The following is a 22,063-nucleotide window of genomic DNA, read 5'->3' on the forward strand; positions in this document are numbered from 1 at the left end:
GCTGAGGGTTACCACAATGAGGTCGCGGGCCTTCATGCATTGATAGAAAAATACACAACTGATAATAATTCTTACATACTGTAACAAGTTTTTCATGTTGCAACTTGTCAGGCATTACAACTAGCAGCTTGGCCCCCCACGGTACATAAACAACTTGGTCCTGCACAGTGTGGTGGCCTTTTTCCTCATTTCTTTCAGTGTACAGCAACTAAAATATTTTAGTCTTGCTAGTGTTATCTTTAAAATAAACAATCTAGCATGTTCTTACTGTTATGGTTTTGTACAACACTGCTCTCATAAGCCTTCGTTGTGTTATGCCACCACTGCGTGTCACTATTAAGACAGAACAATGAAGAAAGATGTTTTTGGGGGAGGTTTATAAAGTCCTGGTGGGGATGGACCTGGCACCATCCCCAAGGTGACAGCCACCCTACTTCTCTCAGGATATCCATACCAATGCCACAATGCCACCGGCACAGCAGACAGAGAGGAGAGGGAGTGGCCAGGAGGGGAGGATTCCTTGGGGGAACGATCCCATGCCACTGCCCAGCACAGACGGGCCACTCAGGCTTCAGCAGAGTGGGCACTAATTGGGGCAAAATTGAGCAGGCAGTCTACCTCACACACACCACATCCAAGTGTGCTTGTTCAAAAGCTGATATGTGTTACCTGACACCAGCTAGGCTGAGATGCATCCTCTCACCAATTGTTTGCATCTTTAAAGGGGAAGTGACAGCCAGAATAATGGCAAAGTACAACTTGCTGCTCAGCAAAAGAGGACCATCTCCCAAGTTACCACCACATCACAGCACGTAACCCCTGTGTGTGCTACAGCAAATTATAAAGTTATTATATCTTATTTCAAAGTCAAACATTTGGAAAAGGTGAATGTAAGAACAAAGGGAAAGGCTCATATTTATTGTGAAGCACACACACTTCCTGACAACAAAGCACCTCCCAAGTCCAACATTAGGAGCTCGTGTTGTGTTTGACCCGACAGGAAGAAGCGATACTTACACCCAGTAAAGCAGCAAAACAGATGATGACTGCCTGGAGGACCTGCCAGTCCTTGCAGAGGGCAGCCAGCCCTGGCATGAGGAACTGCCCTGCCATTTCGATGAAGCTCGCCACCATGGTGATCATGAACCGGTGCCCAGGAGGACAGAGTTCTATCCCTGAAACAGAAAGCACATGTGAACGCGTTAGCACCCTGCTAGCAAAGCAGCCACAGAGCATCTCTTTAGGAAACTTTCAGGTAGTTAATATCCTTCAAGACCTTTGGCCAAAGTTCTGTACAATTGTATAAATATTGTTTCCTCTTGTATTTAGGCTTCAGATACTCCAGCAGCTGTAGAGAAGCCCATTAGCAACTGGCTATGGCACTAACATTACAACTTCCATATGCCTACTGCACCTCCTGCAGACCTGCTGCATCCTTGTTGTCAGCTTTCCTTCCATCTCTGCCTAGAAAAGCATTTTGGGAAATTGTAAGATACTTGGTTTTTTTAAAGGGAATGTAGGGTAAAACACAATCCAAAGATTTTGGGTTGAGCCTTTTTGCAGTTCTCTAAGATGCTGCATGCCCTTCCCATCAGTTTGCTGGGAGGCAGAAGAGCGCAGCTCCCAGCAGGGTACAGCCGCCCAGCTCTTACGGGATGCCACCTGCCCACAGTTTAATATGCTATGACTCAGCCAGTTTCTAGCTGGATTTTGCTGAGTGGGTTGTTTCTGGATTTGCTTTTTGCTATCACAATAGCTAATCTTGATCAACTTTCAAACGAGCCAGCCTTCCATCTGCATTATCCTGTCCTTCATCCTTCCTTTTGCTGTGGGGCAATTTACTACCATCACTGGAATTGTCAGTTGTCTCAGCTGCCTTGTGACAAGCGTGTTAAGTAGATAAAAGCTTCCTTAAGCCCTGGCTTCTTTTTATTTAGTCCTCAGAAATTAAGATGAATTTGTCAGAATCACAGCTTTAAAACAAACAAACAAAGTCACAGAAGAAATAGCAAAAAATTTTTGACTGCCTTGGGGAAATATATTAAAACAATTTTTTGTTGCCAGTAGAATTGCAACAGAAGCTCCTATTTCATGTTTCCCATTTGCCCACTTTCACTTCTACAGATTAATAATTAAGCACAATAAACGTGCCACAAATGTTGCATAGTACTTATCTGCATGCTGATACAGAAACATAGGCTTGTAAACATCTGTTGCTCTCAGCATTGTTGCTTTTCCTTGGGATGTTTTCTATTGTGGTTTTAAATTAGAATTTAACAGTTGTTAAAACTGTAATTGAAAATCTATAAGGCAATATGAAGAGATGACAGCTGCTCCTTCATTCCCTCTCTGATCTGTAGCTTCTTCAGCATTTATAACTAACTCAGATTTAAACTAGCTGACCAAGAACTAGCTTGTAGATGAAATCTAGGATTAAGCACCATATGCAGGTTTTTCCATTTTTTTTCAGCCAATGTCAAAACTATTAATGGATTTTTGCCAATACAGAAGGAAAAATGTATCTGTTGCGAGGCAGCCCAAATTTTCATTAGCTTAACCACAAACACAGCAGCTTTGGAAAAGGAAGAGGGGAAAAAAACCTGAAAGACTCTTACTTGCTATAAAGGGCTTTTACATTTTAATTAGGAAAACAAGATTGAAACAGAGAGCTCCTTATGACATCAATATGGTTTCATTCTTACTAATGAAATATCCCAAGCCTTGGTGAATTTTTTGTTCTGTGCAAAGAGGTCATTTCTGTTTTATTTTCCTAATCTTCAAATATAAAGTGGTTCTGTTTGTTTTTCTAAGCCCTAGAGTCCCAGTTACTCACACTCCAATATTCCTTCATTAAGTACAAGGATGAGTTTTGTTGCTATAGAAACAGGAAGTCTGCATTAGATAGGTGAGGCGTTGGCATTTCAATTGCACTGCTTAGGTTAGTATCAGGTAAAAAAAAAAAAATTAACTGAGAGAACAACTTTTCTACAAAGTCAGAAAAAGGTGTCCAAATAATACAATTGTGTTTCATTAAGTCACTGGTGCATAGTATGTAACTCTGTATGCAGCAGTTTTTCATTGTATAGAGAGGAAATAGCTTCAGAGATTGTTTAGCATCTGTTTTCTTCTCTGGATTATCACACATATACGATCAAGTTTTGCCCTTTCCTCTGAAGAAGCCGGAGAACACACATACAAAATTCCCTGCTGTAGCTGGGTGAGCATGACTTTCAAGTGACATCAGCAGGTGCTCCGTGTATATGAAATATCACATCTCTGTTGAAATGTTCTACATATTTGGACAGCCTACTGACTTTCCAACATCTCTGGCATGAATTTTATATGACAAAAGACTCAGCACTGCAGTTTTTAGAAGCATCTATCAGTCAACTGCAGCACCCCTGTGCCAGCCCTCGGAGAGGCACCCTGCACCCTGGTGATGCTCACACTGGTGCCGCCATGCACTTGGGCTTGAGGTCTCTGTGGCTCAAACAATTTCTACTGAGTTCACATGACAAAGTACTGACTCAGATAAAATCACTGCAAGACAGAAATCACCTTTATTCACCTGTGGCAAATCCAGCAAGAAAGCTCCAGTTCCTCCCTTCAGTGAAATTTTCTGCCTCAACAACTTTGTGGAGCATGGAGAGTGAGGTAAACCCTTGTCATACACACAAACCGTGGAAATTACCATCAGTACCAAACACTCCCAGATACATCTGTTTGCTCTACTTGGAAAATTTGTGTGGGCAAAGAGACAGCCACAGAAAGGATTTTGCTTCCTTGCCCAGCATTTGTACTCTAAGCAGCACAGCCACAACAGCAGGTCCAACTCAGGTGCCTAATTTCCATAAGTCCCAGGCAAACAATTGTATGGGCAAGTGGAAACCTGTAGCAAAGCAGTCGTACAGTACTTTGGCAGTAAAATCAGATGTGCCTAGGACACGTGGGACAGACTTTCTCATTGTCAATAGACACCCAGTAACAGCGGACATTACAAGCACAGAAGTGGGATTTAGCTGGAAGGCAATGGCCTCACCACACGCGTGGTGCAGACCTGGTCCCCGTAGAAATCACAGACACGAGACACAGAATGTATGAGGCTCATTGCATGGCACATGTCTCTGTCTGGAAAACACAGAAGCAGAGTGTAGAAATCCTCCTTTTGGACTCTATCCTGTACATCTTTCCTCTACAGAAATGCACAAATCAATGTCCAGCAGCCCCACAGCCCACAAACCTGCCACAGGGAGAGCCAGTGCCCCCTACAAGGGTTTAAAACATTTTTGGGGGCTGCTTGATGCACTCAAAGTAACCACACTACTTATGTGCAAGATGCACAGAAACACATTCTGGCATGGAAAGAACAGCATTGGGGCCAGAGATGTTACTTTATGAGTCTGGATGCAGTGATTTGTACCCGAAATATTAAAACTGGTGATGAACAAAGGCAGAGTAAAAGTGTGTGTGTGTATATGAGTGTATGTGTGTGTGAGAGCAAGTGAGCAGACACCAGAAGGACTGGCACAGCATGGGTTAAAGGAATGGCACATGCCCATTGTGCCAGTCTCACCCTATCCACGATTTTATTCAAGTAACAAAATAAGGAGGAACAACCTGACTTACCCATACGGTATCAAGAAGATGAAGAACAGGATCAGAGTCATGAAATGTCAAGATTTGGGGTGGGGGGAAGGGGAGGAGCTGAAATTCACTAAGATTGCCTGAGAATTATGAAGGATGAGAAAAAACAATGAAGCAAAAAATTGTAAACATCATCAACTCCTAAAGGGTATGAAAAGCAACCTCAAACTGCTTTGTTGTTGCCTGCCAAGAACAACCTCAGGGATGTGATGTGGACCCAGCAGCTACTGCCTCTTGTCCTCTGTGTCACACAAGTGATGCTGGCCAGATCATGTGGACATACGCCTTGGTACTTGCAAGTGCATGGGTGTGAGAGCATGCATGAATGAAATCCGTGAGAGAATGAGTGTGGTTGTGCAAAACCTGCCTACTTAGAGGCTTCAGGGGAAAAAAATAAAAATAACTTTGTCCTTCTATAAGGTCTCTCACTGAGTCATTTAGAGATCCCATGGGAAATCTTTTCAAATATTAACCAAAGAAATAAGAACCACAGCAGCTATATTGTCTGTTCCTACTGACAAAGGCCAAGCTTAAGAAAAGGACTTTCAAGCCAACATTTTCTGGTATACTAACTAAGAGGATGCATTTCAGAGCATTCAGAGTAGCTCCCCCACTACTTCATGCACTGGCCTTTTTGCTTACCCTCCAGCATTGCAGCAATGGCCCTACCTGATCCCTAAGAGAGCCACATGCACCCCAAGGATGGGTCCATCATTATTCCATAGGAGCCAGCCCACAGCATGCCACCGGAGTTGGATTGGGTAAGACCTCCTGAGCAGGTCTTGAATACTGAAATATTTTTTCTTTAAACGGTATTCACTTTCCCTCCCTCCCTCCGTGTCCCCTCTGCAGCACAGTCCTTCGGGACTCTCATTAGAAGGAAGGAAAAACCTGAACAAGCCTTCACAGGGAAAAGCAGACCCATTCCACAGAGCACATGAAGCACTGGGAGGCCCTTCTGCTAGTGCATCTGTGGCTTTGCCAAAAAGCAGCTGTGTATTACCATCAGTGAATTGATTCACTACAGTTATATGGCACTGGAACTGGTGCATGCCATTTATGTCCTTTCATCTGGAAAGAGGTGTCCAATCTGGAAGAACCCAGGGAGTGGAGCAGAAAGGAAGATATTTCTTGAGACAGCTCACCAAAAAGGCTGGGATTCACAGAAAAGGACAAGGCTCCATCATGAATCTCTGTGAAGCTAGTAAAATTCAGGAATATCCCAACACTGCTGGCAGCTCAGATGGGATGGCAGAGTCTTAGAGTACAGGCCCCAAGCAGGACCAGGATACTCTTCCCACCAGCATGCCCCATAAGCTGCACGGGACACATGGATAGGCCAGGAGGGCGCACAGCTCAGCCTTCCCAGCTGCACAACTGTGAGCACTGGGACTCGTTGGGATGCAGGTGTGAGGAGGGAACAAACAGAGAGCCTCTGCAATGCCACGGGAGCTCAGCCTCACCACGTGCAGAGCTGCTCTCTTGCATGGGAGGTCACTGCCACCCCTGGGCATCAGCAGAGGCATAGTAACACCATGGGTTGGAGAGCAGGCTACCCACAGCCAGCACTGGTGACAAGGGGCATATCGATTTAGATCAGAAAGGGCAAGCAGCCTTTGCTAACAGCTTCTCCTCTCCCTGGCACTGGGATGGAAAAACCTCTGGGCTGATATCCTTGACAACAATTTTTCAGACAACCTCTTCTGAAAAGACGATGGGAAATTGAGTTAAAATAATCCAGGTATGCCACGGCCTGACATCTGCAATGGTGCCCTCTCCCCTTTCAAGCCAGCTCCTCTCTCCCACCCTCTCTGCCTGAAGCTGTGGAAGGAGCAGTCCATCTGGAGAAGACGGACACACGGACAGGTGACCAGTGAGGACTCCAGTAACACTGGGTTAACATCAGCTCATGTCACCACAGAGCATGGCCCTGCGTAGCCCACCTCCTCCAAACTCCACCAGTTGAGCTGTCATTGCCATATGAAGGGAACTGGGGCCACATCTCATCTTTTCTCACTTGGTCTTAGGCTTGCTCACTAGTAACAAATAAGTTGTTTCAGGTTTCAGAAACCTTCTCACTTGTCTTCAAAGGCTGACATTTATTTTCATAGGATATTTGCACAAGGATGAATAGCAAATACTTTTATTTAAAGGAAAAAAGAAGTTGTAAGTCATTTGCAAATAATATACCAAGAGGAAAAAGAGGTTAATTCACACTGCCTGAATAACTCTCCAGCATTCATTCACCCATTTCCAGTCCCAAAACACAAAGCAATTCTTGCACCACAGCCCAAGCGCTAACTCCATCAGGAACTACAAGCTAACTGCTTTTCGTGCCTTTGCAGTTTTCTCTCCCTGCCCAGTTTCAGTTGCTGAGCCATCAAGACTGTAATTATGCAGGAGAAAACGGCCAGGACAAAGCACATGAAGTCTGGGCAACAGCATTCCTACTCAAAAAATCCCTGAGGAGATAGTCTGATTCCAGATTCACATTCACAGTTTCACATTATATTAAAAAAAAAAATCATGACTTTTGACAGTCTCCCCCATATTACTGTACTCCCAACACGCTTAATTCCCTCCCTCTAAGGATCCATCAAGATGTTCCCCTATCCCAAAAGGGAGGAGACTCAGACTCAGATGAGTCAGACTCAGATGAACAAGACCCATGCTATCAGTTGAGAAGAAGAAAGCTCAGGCAACAGTTTTAGGTGTAAAATGCAGGATGCCAGAAATTCCTGGTGGTGGTAGCACCCTAAAGCACCAGGGCTGTGTTTGCCTCTCAGCCCCAACAGCTGCTCAGCTCAGTCAAGGATAAAACACAGGCTGCAGCCCTCAGATAGGATTTTACATTTGTATTCTGCCTTTCAACAAAGAACAAAAAGAAAGAAAAAAACATCTCAGAGCACTTAGTTTTCCAAGCTGCTCAGTATTTCCAGCATGTCCCACCACCGCTGTGCTCCCTGAGCTGACCCTTCTGGCATGACGAGCTCCGCCACTTTTGTCAGAGCAATCTTGAAGACTGCTGGGACACAACCCCAGCCCCTTATTTCCTAATTCCCACCAAGCTCTCTCAAACCTCAGGGACCTCTTCTTCTTCCAACACTCTGTGGGATTTGCTCTCTGCTGTAAACAGATCATCTTGCTGGATATTCCCAGAATAACACGTCCCCCGGGCTTGCTTGTGGCTAGCCGACTGATAAAATTGCAGAAAAAACTACTAATGACTCCCAGACAAGCCTTTAAGTTTGCAGCTGGCTGCTAGGAGAAGTAAATAAATAAAATCCATTGTATCTGCTTATATACCCAAACTTCCAGGTGGTTACTAGACACAAACTTCTAGGAGCTGCAAGCCCTGCCCATGGGCTATGTACAATTCTCATTCCAATTAGAGCTGGCTGAAACGGCCCAGGTTAAGCCTGTACTTGCTCCCAGCTGAATTCAGACACAGAGCACTTTTTCTTGACCATCTTTGCCATCACCAGAAGTAAGGGAGGAAGCACCACGTGTAAATACAGTTTGAGAACAGCAGATGAAGCAGCATGCAGACGGAAAGGTTATCACGCGCACTGCAGAGCACAGACAACAGCCAGTTGATGTAAACACAGGACAGAGACAGAATGGAAGGAAAGGAAAAATCTAATTTCCTCTCTGAAGAAATCCAATTCGCTGCTAAGCAAAGAGACCAGTAATAGACTGAACCTCCAATGGCCGAATAAGAAAAATGGGATTATTTTCCCCCAACAACATAGCAGGACAAAAGTTACTCTAAAATATACCTATGAAGAGACTTAGGTCCTCCTTCAAAGGTACTTTCCTACACATCATAGGTTTGTTGAGGGGTTCTTTTAAACACACACCAGATCACCATTTATATCCAATTAACGCTTTTAATGTCTGTCCTCTGTGCAGTGACACAACCTGAGCTGATGAAGCACCAGTCTGGCTCCAGGGCCAGCAGCCAGCAAGGCACACCTCACCAGGTATGCACTGCCACTCTTCATTTCTGACCAGCACACATATCCCATATCTACTGGATGGAGCTGTCAGATAAGTAGATATCTAACCAGAAGAGGTATCTGTCTTACCAAAACTAGAGCACGGGCGAGCTCGGCTCCTCCAGGCACAGGAGACCCAGTGCAGAGGCTGCCCAACTGCTTCAATCATGCTCTGGATCCAAGCTGGCTCCCAGGAAGTACCAGCAGCAGAGAAGGGAGCACGCATCGTTCCTCTCTTCATCTCATAGTATCTGTATTTGCTGAGTTTTACATTGCACAAGACAAACAACATCTTACAAAACAGACGGCTGACTGCGTAAGAAACCTTTAACATGCCACACTGCCTGCTGTTCACAAAGTAATAAAAACAAAGAAATGTTAAATCACATTTGTGGTACTGCAGTCGCCACCCATCCTACTTCCAGAGGAAAGTGGCAGCATCTGTGCTGCTGCGATGCAGCAGCTCTCAGCCAACACTGATTTTTGGTGACAGTTCCTGTACATGAATAACAGCATTATGAAACAAAACCAGGAAGGTGGCCCTGGAAACCTAAACAGCAGTGACAAAGAGCATAAGAAATTGGTATACAGAACACTCTAATTTCAGAATAAAGATGACTTAATTTAAATGCAATTAAAAAGTGATTAAAAAGCTTTGCCATAACATACGTCCTCATATACATTAACTGCTGTCTATAAAAAAAATTTTCTTCCACCTCCAGTCTATAGCTTCCTACCTTCTATTAACAGACTCTCAAACCATGTGTCAATATTTGTTTATTTTTGCAAAAAAACTAAGATTGCACAGAAATCTATTGGATTCTTCCTTCTTCCAAAAAGGTGGCTTGCTCTAAAGGAAATGCACAGCCACAACCACAGGAATATTTTGCAAATCAAACACCTCTGCTGTTCACAACAGCTGGCTCCTTTTCTCTTGGCAGGATCTAAATCACAACTGGCATCTTTTTGACAGGAATGAATGAGAGTAGTTGAAACAAAAAACAGTGTGAAAGGTATCAGAGGAGCTCATTTTCTTTGATGCTTCAGATGAAAGGGTTCTGCATCTGTATTTGTTAGTGAATTTTTAACAATATTGTAGCCACTTAGAATAAGAACAGAAAAGAAATTTAATAGGTGCAAATCTGCATGGCAGTCTCTTAATCAACCAAGTGTCAAATAATATTCCAACAGCAGCTATTTCTAAATCTCAGTTTGCAACCTCCACAATGACGATGGTCCTCAAAAAGGACCAGAACAAGAACCAAGGATTGAGACCAAACAAATAACAGCCTAACATCTTGTTTCAGGTTTATTAAATGTTTCCCAGCTTGCTGAGGCAATAGAGCAGTGAACAGCAGCCCCTCTCTCCCTTAGCCCTCATCCCAAATGAGATGCTCCCGCAAGTGAGAACTTTTCACCATTACTGACATGCTGTTGGACAAGTGGATAAAACTGAGCCCTGGATCTGAGCATATTCCCAGCAGAACTGCATATTGCTGACAAGAATTTGACACAGGAGCCTCGAGCTGTTCACAGCCTAGTTTACCAAGCAGAAAAGACAAGCACAGAGGAAACTTTAAAACAAAGGGCCAAGAATTGTACTTGGTGCTCCCTAGGTCTTAAAAAAGCACCGCCTGCCCTCCATGCCTGCCCTGGACTGAAGGAGGATGGCTTGTTTGAAGCACTGCACACCACAGGCACAACCCCAGGAAAGCACGTTGCACCTTTAGCTTGTGTAAACTTAATAAACAAGCCCTCCAAATGCTTACATACACAGAGTCCAGGTAAACATTTGGGTGGGTGGTTATCTCATAAATACAGCTGTAAACCCCCACACACGTATGTATAAACACATACATATATGTATGGATATCTGTGTGTATATATATGTACGTCTGTATAATTAATTGTAAAGGCAAAAGCCCCATGTACCTTTTCCTTCCCTGAACCTCTCCCCCCCTCCCCCTGATCTCAAAAGCAATCAGTGGAAATTGGGCTGGTGCTCTGAAGAGCCCCATGCCATTTCAGAGGACCTGCATTGCTCAGGTAGCATCACCAGCATCAGGGAGAGCCTGCAATGCCACAGTGCCGGCTGAAAGCACACATCAAGGGCTGGCAGATATGCAGGCGTTTTAATCAAAAGCAATTAGCAAGCATCCTTGTGAAAGGCTGTCACACATTTGGCCCCCAGGGCATCCTTGTTTTTAAAGATTTATGCCAGGCACTGTGGACAGATATTTTATGAACACCGTGAAAGTGGAGCTTGGGAGATTCAGAGCCAATAAGATGTTATATTTTGGGTGCTTTCACTGGAGAAGGAAGTGCTGCTCAAACTAAGGGGGTGACTTTTGCATTAATAGTCCTCTGTCTCCGGGATTCAGTGTCAAACCTGACACAGGTCTGGGGAAGGCAAAGGCAGGCAGACAGAATGAGAACACCCACGTGACAAGCGAGGACTGCGCTGAACAGTGCATGCACCAGAATCCGCACAAACAAGATAGCGCCTGGTTGGGTGTCCTCTAATTCTAAACCTTTGACAATACAAAAATTAAAATGAGGCTGTGGTAGTATATAGGTGGTGAGAAAACTTTTGATACAAAAGCATCCAGTGCACAGTTAGGAAGTAATATTGTTTTTCCTCTTCCATTTCCCAACAAGCTTTTGTTTTCCAAGCAACATTACCATAAAGGAGGAAAAAAAAAATATATATTCTATGGGAAAAAGGAAAGACCAGTGAAGATTTCCTTTTGGTCAACTGATTTTAAAGTGAAAAAGATATGACACCCAACCTCGGGAAAAAACCTGCTTCCCAGAGCTATTAAAGTTATTGTAATTTTAATTCAAAATTAAGTCTCAAGTTTTTAATTATAGGTTTTCATTCTTTATATTAAATACACAAACTGTATGCTGTATAGGATACCTTCCACCACTCTGCAAATGAGGAGTGGTCTGTACAGTGATCTCTGCTTGTGGCTGGTTTCTAGGTGGTTCTGCAGCAAACAGCAGAATTCAATGAGTTCAATAAGACCTGGAGCACAGGTCTTATGAGGAGCGGCTGAGGGAGCTGGGGTTGTTTAGTTTAGAGAAGAGGAGGCTGAGAGGAGACCTCATCACTCTCTACAACTACCTGAAAGGAGGGTGTAGTGAGGTGGGTGCTGACCTCTTCTCTAAAGTAACAAGTGATAGGACAAGAGGAAATGGCCTCAAGTTACACCAGGGAAGGTTTAAGCTGGATATTAGGAAAAATTTCTTCACTGAAAGAGTGATCAGGCATTGGAACAGGCTGCCCAGGGAAGTGGTGGAGTCACCATCCCTGGAGGTGTTCAAGAAACGTGTAGATGTGGTGCTTAGGGACATGGTTGAATGAGTTAGGTGGTGTGGGTTGACAGTTGGACTTGATGATCCTGAGGTCTTTTCCAACCTTAATGATTCTATGAATAAGAGTGCAGAAAACCTGCTGGGGGAAGAGCATTCCCTTTCCAGCCCTCTTCAAGCACATCTCTATTTCAAGCCCAGGTTAACTCAGGAGGGCAGCACCTGTAGGTGAGTGCAACAGAACATCCCTCACATGCTGCTGTCACATATGTAGTTATAATTGCCAAAGCTAAACATTCCTTAAATTTTGTCCTTGCTATCTTTACAAATACCACCTGTTAAAAGTTTTTCCCCTGTAGTACTGGAATTCCTTGAATTGGTAAAACCTGGAGGGTGAAGGGCAATAAAAGGGCAACTGGCATTACAATGTCTCCAGCATCTCATCTTTCCATGTAAATTGCTGTGCTAAGGATGTCCATGCAATACCAAACCAGACCACCCAAAAACATTCACTGGGACTCCAAATTTTCCCAGGATCATCCCTGAAAAATGGGTGAGTTTGTTCAAGAGTATCTCACAAGGATAAAATATATCCTGATAAAACTATGGTAAGAGCTAAATATTTCTGCTGAATGGATGGAAAACCTCCTATTGCTTTGCAATAACTTTGAAAAAGAGAAAGCTCATGTTTTTTAATATCCTCCCTCTGTAGAGGTTGGCAAGCAGGCTGGGAATACACCGATCACCCCAAGGAGGACCCATCCTCCCACAGAGGATGCTTGCTTTTTTCCAGAGAAAGACCTCTTTCAAGAAAACTCCTGCCACGTATGGAGAGTTCAAAGATGGCAACACTCACTGATTTGTTTCAAATAAAACCAGAACTAATTGCTGAGCTAATTAATAACATGACATTAAAAGGAAACCAAGCTCCTTGGAAAGAATCCAGCTGCAGTTCATGGAAGACTATTTCACTTGTTCTGATTACAGTGTTAGTAAACTTTGTACGCATCACAGCTACAGCTAAAGTTGTGAAGATACATGTTCACACCCATCCCTTGGGAAAGGAATGACTGCCAACCTTTTCCTATGAATTCCTAAGTATTTTTCTGTGTGATTCTCTGCGTTTCAAATGGAAGTTCCTATCAAGTGGTGCTTCACTGTATCTGTGATTGTACAAAGTCAAAGACAAGACCTGTGGGTAGAGGTAATGCTGTCTAGGAGACCAGCTGGCAGAGCCTGGTGTAGACCTCACCTTGCCTAGGTACGGCCAAGCCATGCTTTTAGGGTCAGAGGATTTTTGGGAGGTTGTCTCACCAATAAGTTCTGCTACTTACTTTGAAGACAAATGCACACAGCAAGCAGTTTCTCCATTCAGATAACAATATTTTTGTTTGTGCAGCAATAGACTGCTTAAAGTACATAAATGACAACATGACTTCTAGAGGCTGCTCCTATGCATGCAATGCCAGAGTTGCATGGTGTGCGCTGTTAGATTTCCCATGCTCAGGGAGCAGTTTCAGGTACATCAGAAAAACCTCCTATATTTACCACCCTTTTGCAGTAAGAGAAATGTGTAGGGGGGTGGGAGAGGAAGAAAAGTGGCAGAAAGGAGATGGTGTCTGGGGTGGGGTAGGTGAGAAATAAACTATAGACTGTCCCCAGCTCATCATATTCCATTTCCTTCCCACACTGAGCTATGAGTAAATCGCTCTGTTGCTTGACACAACAGAAATAATTCAGTCACGGTTTCCAAATTTTCCTTTGGGTCTTCTTGCAGAGCCAATAAGGAGATAAGAGAGAAGGGGCTGAAGTGGAAAGGTACAAGAGCCGAGCTCAGTTTTCAGAGCAAACACCAATTTGCTTCATAACTGCATCCAACCACTTAAAGGAATGTGGTAAACCAGACAATTTCCATCCACGACAAAAATGTTGGGTGATGGGAGGAAAAAGGCTCTGTGGCTGATCCTGCCTTTCCTAGTGTGACAAAGGGTCCTTGGAACCCTCACACTGTGCTCGGACACCAGCATGTCCCCAGGGCAGGTCCCAGCAAGCCTGGGCACACTGCACGTACATGTCCCCTCCAGCACAAGAGCCACAGAAATGTCTCAGGGACCTGGCTGTCTCCCAGCCCAGGTAACCACACATCCAACAGAAGATGACACATGCTCCCTGATGCCAGAGCAGCACCAGGCACGTACTGCGAGCACGTGGCTCAGGGGGAGAGCATCCCCAGGGAAGGGGGGCAGAGCCCTTCCCCAGACCACTCACACTGCAAACCTACAAGTTATTGTCTCAAAAACACATGGGAACAAAGAGGTACTGATTCAAATGTATAATTTAAGTTGCACAGTCCAATTAGGAAAACCACCTTGTACCTAACATCCAGATTTTACCAAGTTACCAACTAAAGGGCTACATCCAAAAGGCATTCTGGTTTACATGGGAACTAAGCATAACTAAATCTGTAAGAGCTGTTCTTACTGAAAAAAAGTGAAGATGTAATTTGAAAAAGTAAAATTAATGTCTGCTTGCAGTTATATATGTTTACAGAAGCAGAGAAAATGCAAACTGCTCCTCTGTCTTGCTGAGTGATGTTTCTAATCAAAATTTGAAGAAAAAAAATTAAAGACATTTTAAAGTGCTGTAAACCCTTCAGCTATGAAAGACATGCAGAGAATGCTGCCAAAGAACAGTCATATTTATTATACTGAACTCTGATGTTTGCTCAACAAAGGATAAAGCTCAGAGGGCTATATAATTGGGATGCATACGGATTCTGAGCCAAGGGCAAAAACAAATAAGTAAACAAGGAGGAGTAACACAAGTGAGTGACAAAAATATATAAATCAAGAACAAAAGTGTTCAGAACTACAGGTCCTAAAGAATAAAATAAAATAAATTACAAGTTACAAACCAAAAAACTTACATCAAGTATCTAGGAGGAATAGGCATATTACGCCATTTAGTAAACGGAGTAAGAAAACCATCCTTATTATTTTTCTTTTTAGTTTTCAGTATTCAAAGTGCAGTCTTAAAGGGTAAATATTTTTATAGTCTCCTTCAGGTTTGACTGAGGGATTGACGGAACTTCACAGAATCACAGAATGTTAGAGATTGGAAGGGACCTCGAAAGATCATCTAGTCCAATCCCCCTGCCGGAGCAGGAACACCTAGATCAGATCACACAGGAACGCATCCAGGCGGGCTTTGAATGTCTCCAGAGAAGGAGATTCCACAACCTCTTCTTCTGAGTGATGAGATTCAAGGATCGCAGATTTGAGCAAAAGAAATTATGTCTGCGGGTCCCACCTGGAGAGCCTGCCCCGGGGGTGACTGCTGTTCCCTTGAGCTCTACCTACGCTCCCCACCAGTGACCAGCTGGACCCTCAGAGAATGGCCCTACATGGGGCTGTCAGGAACTGGACAGCAAGCAGGTCTCTTTACAAATCCCTGCACATTTGCACAAGACTTCCAGACACAGGGAAGGTTTAATGACAGTTTTCTCATCTAAAAAAAGGGCCAGAGATGGAAATCTGGAAAACTCTGAATTGAGGCTGGAGCCACTGGGCACTGGGGCTGCTCCAGGTGGCTCCCGAGCAATAGGCAGACATACTTGCCGTGGGTGAGAAAGGGGCTTGCACAGGCAAGTGCCCTCCTGCAGCACTGCCCGCCTCACCGCCGAGCACCAGCCTCACTCCATGGCAAGTGTAAGCTCAGGTTTCTGAGAACAGCAGCTTCTGTTATTGTCACTGTTTCCTAATTTTAACAGGAATATGTGACTATGTGGCTGAGCTACAATAAAATACAGAAATTCTACAAAATCATCCAATAATCAACAATTGAGTTAACCCGTTTCTTCAGCCACTTCCTCATATTTATAGTTCAGCCAAATGTTTCACATGGAAGGAGGAATACCATTTCTACCAAGAGTAAGAAGAGACAGAAGTAAACAAAAAAAACCTTTTCTAAATAAACTGTCTTCCTTTCCATCTCTCACCCAAAGGAGATGAAAAGCCAGGTGTTCAAAAATGCTGGTGACACAACACCCTGACCCACTCGCAGGCGAGCAAGGCACCAGACATCTACTGCTCAGCACCCAGCCTGCCAGAGCCACAGAGGGAACGTGCTTGAAAAGAGTCATTTGGTGCTACGCTGTCCTACGGCGCTGCAATAACTCTAAACATCAAAATACCCTAGCCCCTACAATCAGCATTTCAGTGGAAAAACCTCCATTCAGGGTGAGCCAGTGCCAGAGTCATTATGTGCTGTGTTCCTCTGTCACACACAAAATCACCGTCACAACAACCACTCTTTATGTCTGTGTCCCAGCATAATACACCATTTATTTTTTTAGCACATAGAAACTCACAGCATTATTTTTCTCTTTCATTTGTCATCATGCGTTTTTATGTTGCTTGGGATATCTGTGCCTATTTACAGGCATGCCTGAATAGGTCAGAATTTGCCTGTGAAAGAAATGTGGGACTCTGCAGCCCTCATTTCAACACAGAAAACAACACCCGTCAGTTGGGGTACACAGGTAATATCTGTGAATAAACAACCAGCACTATGCTGAAGGCTGAGGTCCACTGAGCCTGGAGCGTGTGCAGTCCCCAGCATTCCAGCTCATCGCTCCCTCCCTGGAGATCAGCTGCAGGAGCAGCCCAAGTCACACAGCAATCGCCCAACTGCGTACACAGTCGCAGCACAGCAATACGGGAGAGTGCAGATACCACCAAATATCAGAATGGTAAGAGGTGCAGGGTCCTGTTATTTTGCCTGCTCTGCCTCCTGCATGCATTGCACAGAACAAGTGCACTGATGGTGAAATAGAAAGTAACCTTTTCATGAAGAAAAAAATCTCAAAGCGGCTAGACAGTTTTTGCCCATTCTTCCACTCTCCAGCAAGAGACTAGCAGCTCCCAGTGCACCCAGATGTGCTCTGTGGTATTCTAAAATTCACTCCCCTGCCCTCTGCCCCGTAATTGCATTTTCCAGCATTCACTACCTGAGGGTAAACTGCCAGTAAATACAGTTGTTGGGTACTCCAACAACAGACAAATCGACCTCTAACAGTTTCACTAGCAGTAACGGGTTTCCTTCGCCCCAAAATCCAGACAATGTACACCTGCACCTTTGCCTACCTGGAGTTAAATATATATATAGCGTTTCCCCTGAGGCGGTTTCTCTTTTAACCTGGCCAGAAGGTGTTGCTCAGATCATTTTGCATTTGCCACTGTAGGGATATAAATAACACACCCACGTGCTCACATGCATTTGATTAAAATAAACTCATCTAAAAGGCAGGTCACTTTTGAAATGATAACAAATCGATAAAGAAAGGTTGAGGATTTAAAAGCCTGAGAATTGCTGAGCTAGTTACTGTCAGGGCCACATGCTCACATGCATTTGATTAAAATAAACTAATCTAAAAGGCAGATCACTTTTGAAATGATAACAAATCGATACAGAAAGGTTAAGGATTTAAAAGTCTGAGAATTGCTGAGCTAGTTACTGTCAGGCTGCCATCTCCATCACTGTGTTGGTATCACCAACATTTCTGCATCATCACATAAACAAAAATCAAAGCCAAAGAAAATTATGACTTTTTTTTTTTTTTAAGGTGGGGCATGGAATCAAGGGAGGGATCGAGAACAACACAGAAATTAAAAAAAAAAAAATCAAACAAACACCCAGGGACAAGGCTAACCACATTAACGTATTCACTTATGACTCACAGCAAGTGATACTCAAGCTCCTAAAAGGACAAGACAAACACAGGTAGCACAGAAATGGAACAAGGCAAACCATCAGCCCCTGTCTTGCTCAGCCTCAGGCAGGCAGCATGGTTCACTAACAGCCTGGCGAGGAGATGGCTGAGCCTTGTAACTCGTGGCCTTCCTTTCAGGGAAGTCAATTTATAGACAATTTCTGAACTCTAGATACAAGAAATTGAAAATGCTGATATAGATGGAGTCTCTGGGTTTTAGGCAGTGCAGCTTGGTTTTAATATTGACCTGGCTGACCAGAGAAGACTCATCTGCAAGCAGCAAAGAAGATTAAGATCTGAAGTATGGCAGCAACTTAATTTCCAAATCCTTCTTCAAAACAGGAAAACTCCCCACGCAGTTCACCGCACAGAGGAGAGCAGGGAGCAAAAATATCCAAGTTCTGTGCAAAGAAGGAAAAGCGTAGGCATGTGAGGCTTGCACTGATTTATTACCGGCTTATCAGTAGCTAACATATAAAACTATAAAAGCAACAGCTATAAAATATTTTCTGCCTTACCAATCATTGCACATTCTTCCTTCCTAGAAGGTACAAAGATTCAAAGCTGATTTTTCAATTTGAACAAATGCCTGCACAAGCATAACAAAAAGGAAAAAAAATGTTAAAGGGGAAAAAAAAAGAAAACACCACCTGGTTTTTGGTATGCTCTCCCTCACCTACAGACAAATAACTTATCAGCTGTCCCTGCATTCAAATATAGGTCCTAAATACATAAACTCTAAGCTTCACTGTTTGGGAAACTGAATTAAAGTTGTTTGGAGAAGTATGTAAAATAAACAACAATATTCAGAATTGATGTTAATAAGGACATCTTCATGTCTAAATATTGTATATCCACACCAAGCTATTTATATCCCATTTGAAGCTCTAGGCCTAGCTATTAATTTTCATAAATCACACCAGATTCTATTGCCTATTAAAAGGATCTTCACTTTTTCTCAGTAGTCAATTATTCAATAACCTCCTAGAAAGAATCATAGAAGGCACAATTTATTTCAGGAAAGAATATTAAATTATCATTATAAAGACATCTGAATTTAATATTTCTTTATCACAGAACAGTAGGTAACGGGACACTTAACTGTCCAACATCAGAACAAGCTTCAGAAGAATTGCTTTGGACATTATTATTTTTAATATCGAAAGAGCCATATGAGCCCAGCACCTGCAAATCAACATTTTCAGCTAACTAATGTATTTCCAGCAGAAAGAGAGCCTTACATTAAAAACAGTCCTGCAATCCGTGAAACAAGTTATCCTTGATCCGACACTTCAGTTATGCTTACCGCTTGGCAACTGGCCACACTGTTTCCGCTTCAGCAAAACATGCTGAATGTTAAAGGAGCCAAAGAGACATTGATACCACTGCAAGGATCGCCATGTGTAACAGACAGGGCTTAATTAAAACAAGAGTATAACACTAAGAACGTGTTTCTCTTGATTATACCTCGCACTAACAGGTATTTCACGTTAAACAGCAGAAGGTGTCCCTGTTTCAGCCTCTTCCTTCCATGGTTTCACACATAAACCACTAAATGACTATGTGCCGCAGCAAACGCAGTCAATATTTATCCATATTTACACCACCTGGCTTGTATCGCCAAAGGATCCTAACACAGGTACTGTTTCAAAACACGCAGCAGTCTATTTCCATTTGTTCAGGGGCTGTCAGCTCCTGGGACAGGGTAGAGCAGCTTTGTAGAAATCCACAGCAGTGCTTATTCCAGTTCAAGAAAGCAGCAAATAATAATAAAAAAAAATCCTCACCCTGAAATGAGGTGGTGAATTTACCTAGGCAGGAATGTGGCTTGTAATACTCCTTCACCATGAAGTGATCTGGGTTTCTCCTTCATGTCTTGCCAGAAAGGGGGAGGGCTGAGGGAGAAGAGGGCTTTATCTCCTGGCTTTCCTGTCTTGAGCAGGGCAACTGCAACTGGCTGTGGATTTTGGAAATTATTTATAATGCTTTAGAAGAAGGGGAAACTACAAGTGCTTCAGTACTCAGTAAGTATCACAACACAGCTGACATCCATTGTAGTCACCCTCCAAAACCAGGTTAATTAAAAATATCCAGTCTCCAGAACAATACACAAGCTGGGCCTTACAAAAGCTGAAGCAAGTTTTCTAAAGTTCGGATGGTTAAAAGTTGATAGCAGAAAGGACATTATTTCATTCTGAATTTGACAGAACTAAAATATCATATTGATTAAAATCGTGGCTGAAAACAGCTAACTGCAAAATTCTCTGCAGTGTGATTAACAACTTGCACTCCCCTGTGCTACTCGCTGCTGGGACACGCACACTATTTGATCCCCTTTTCTGGAAAGTGGAGTACATTTCTTCCACTTAAGTGAACTCCTCCCTTCATGCAAATTTCTTTGCAGGGAGAACAGAGAATTATTTTGGCATTAAAGAGGTTTGTTTGTTTGTGTTTGGGTTTTTTTTTTTGTTTGTGAAATACCAAATTACCCTCAACACACTTCTTGGCAAGTAAGCAACCAAAGCACTCAATTTCTAAGTATGTGTGCAAATGTAGATGAGACAGGTAGGTCTGATTTTTGTAACACTTGAAGATAACTAGTGATATCTGCAAGTATTATGGGAGATTTTTAGATGAAGCATTTAATAAAAAAAAAATAAATCCATGGGATCATGGGAAACTCTTAAATTACAGTACCTGTATTTTCCACACATACTATTGCTTGAATTAAAATTGATCCCTATAATAAGGCATACACTGAAATGTATGAAGACCCAAAGTCCAAGACATAATATACTTTATATAGGATTAGAATAAGCAAAACTGTGGCTAAAAAATTTCTCTGCGACTGCAGCATGTTCCCCAGAAGCAGCTTGCTACAAAGTGCTGTACGAGCTCCAAATGTGTATGTCTGTGTTGGAGTGAACATAACACCCTGGAACACCAAGGGCTTATCATTTTTGGAATGAAACAAGGAGAGGAAATAGAGAAATAATTTCTTAGTACATTTACAATGCTGTCAACAAAGCAGATTTCCACATCTTGTATTAGAAAACAAAAAAATGCTAATCTGTGGTGTTACATACTTAGCACTGTGGGCCAAATCTGCTCACAATCCAAATGCACAGATCTGAGTCTTAGTAAATAATCCCCCCAAATGAGCAGCCTGACCTCCCCTCTTACCATTTTCTTCAGTGTTAGCTGTTATGTGAACACTATTCTGAAACATTTCAGTGGCCACCATCAGAGGCCTCTTCCACAGAGCCTCTTTTGCATCGGGATAGCTCTTTCAAAGAGTACAATTTTTCACTCTTAAGTCTCATAAGCACACACAGGCAAGCAATTAAAGAAGTAAGGGTTTGGAGAAGAATAATTTCTTCCTCAGGAACCAGATGGAGGATGTCTTCTGCATGGGAAATCAAAGAACACAAGTGGTGCCATGAAGGAATTAAGACATTTCTCTTCCCAAGGGGAATCCTTGGAGACACTACCCAAAATAAACATTCTGCCTGTTTCATTGGTGCAGTTCTGCTTATTTACAAAGCCAGGCAGCATGCCCGGTCTCTGTACTGAGCACAGCCTTGGAGTGAGCAAAGGGAAGCATTCCTGTTTGGAGTCACAGTCTCCCCTTCCAAAGGTGCCACATCTCAAGCACCCAGCTCCTTTTCATGGCCAAATCCTATGCACCCCAGGCATTTCTTGCTTCTGTGGCTTTTAAATGCAGTGGAGCTCCACAAAGACTTATCTACTGTCCTTTGTGCTATCTTTATTGTTTCCAGAACCTGAGAACACAGGTCTCCACTGGTCTGCAGGGTAGACCTACACTCCGATGACAGAGCTGCTTTTAAATTATAGCTAAAGCCTACTGAAATCTTAAAGTGCACTTTAAGTAAGCTGATGGTGCTATGGTGAGCTTTCACCTTGTGATTTCATTCAGAAATGACAAAAAAAAATAAATACAGGGAACTGTTAAAGAAGAAATGGAAAAAACACTTAAGACTGAGACCACTTGGGTTTCTTCCCTGAGAGAAATTAAACTCAAAAAATTTTAAAAAATCCTTATCTTTTCTTCATAAACCAGTCTTTCCTCTTCCTCCACTGGGCACACACCCACCCACCCAGATATATGCTGACCTTCATTTTTTTCCAAACTCATGACAGAGGAATTGTGCCAGCCTCCCTGCAAACACCACTTAAATATAGTTTTCCCTGATATGAAAACTACTGCACACCACCAGAGTCAGATAGGGAAACAAAGATAAATTTAGAAAGTCAAATGCATTAAAATACATTTTTGTTGTTACTCACCCCCACCCTGAAGCAACCCAGGCATTCC

The 22,063-nt window shown here is 43.0% G+C and overlaps 1 protein-coding gene across 1 annotated transcript in view; it reads right to left on the reverse strand.

Annotated features, from left to right (window-relative positions):
• Positions 1-1,017: 1,017 nt before the first annotated feature.
• LOC104463666 (solute carrier family 22 member 23-like) overlaps positions 1,018-22,063 on the reverse strand; it is a gene marked incomplete at both ends in the record, with an annotated part of 77,391 nt that continues 56,345 nt past the window's right edge. The window contains one exon of the mRNA XM_010076088.1: positions 1,018-1,175. Within this exon, the coding sequence (XP_010074390.1) occupies positions 1,018-1,175 (158 nt within the window). The remainder of the gene's footprint in view (positions 1,176-22,063) is intronic.

The sequence above is a fragment of the Pterocles gutturalis genome, unplaced genomic scaffold, assembly GCF_000699245.1.
Source record: "Pterocles gutturalis isolate BGI_N339 unplaced genomic scaffold, ASM69924v1 scaffold11658, whole genome shotgun sequence".
In the NCBI taxonomy this organism is placed as follows: Eukaryota; Metazoa; Chordata; class Aves; order Pterocliformes; family Pteroclidae; genus Pterocles; species Pterocles gutturalis.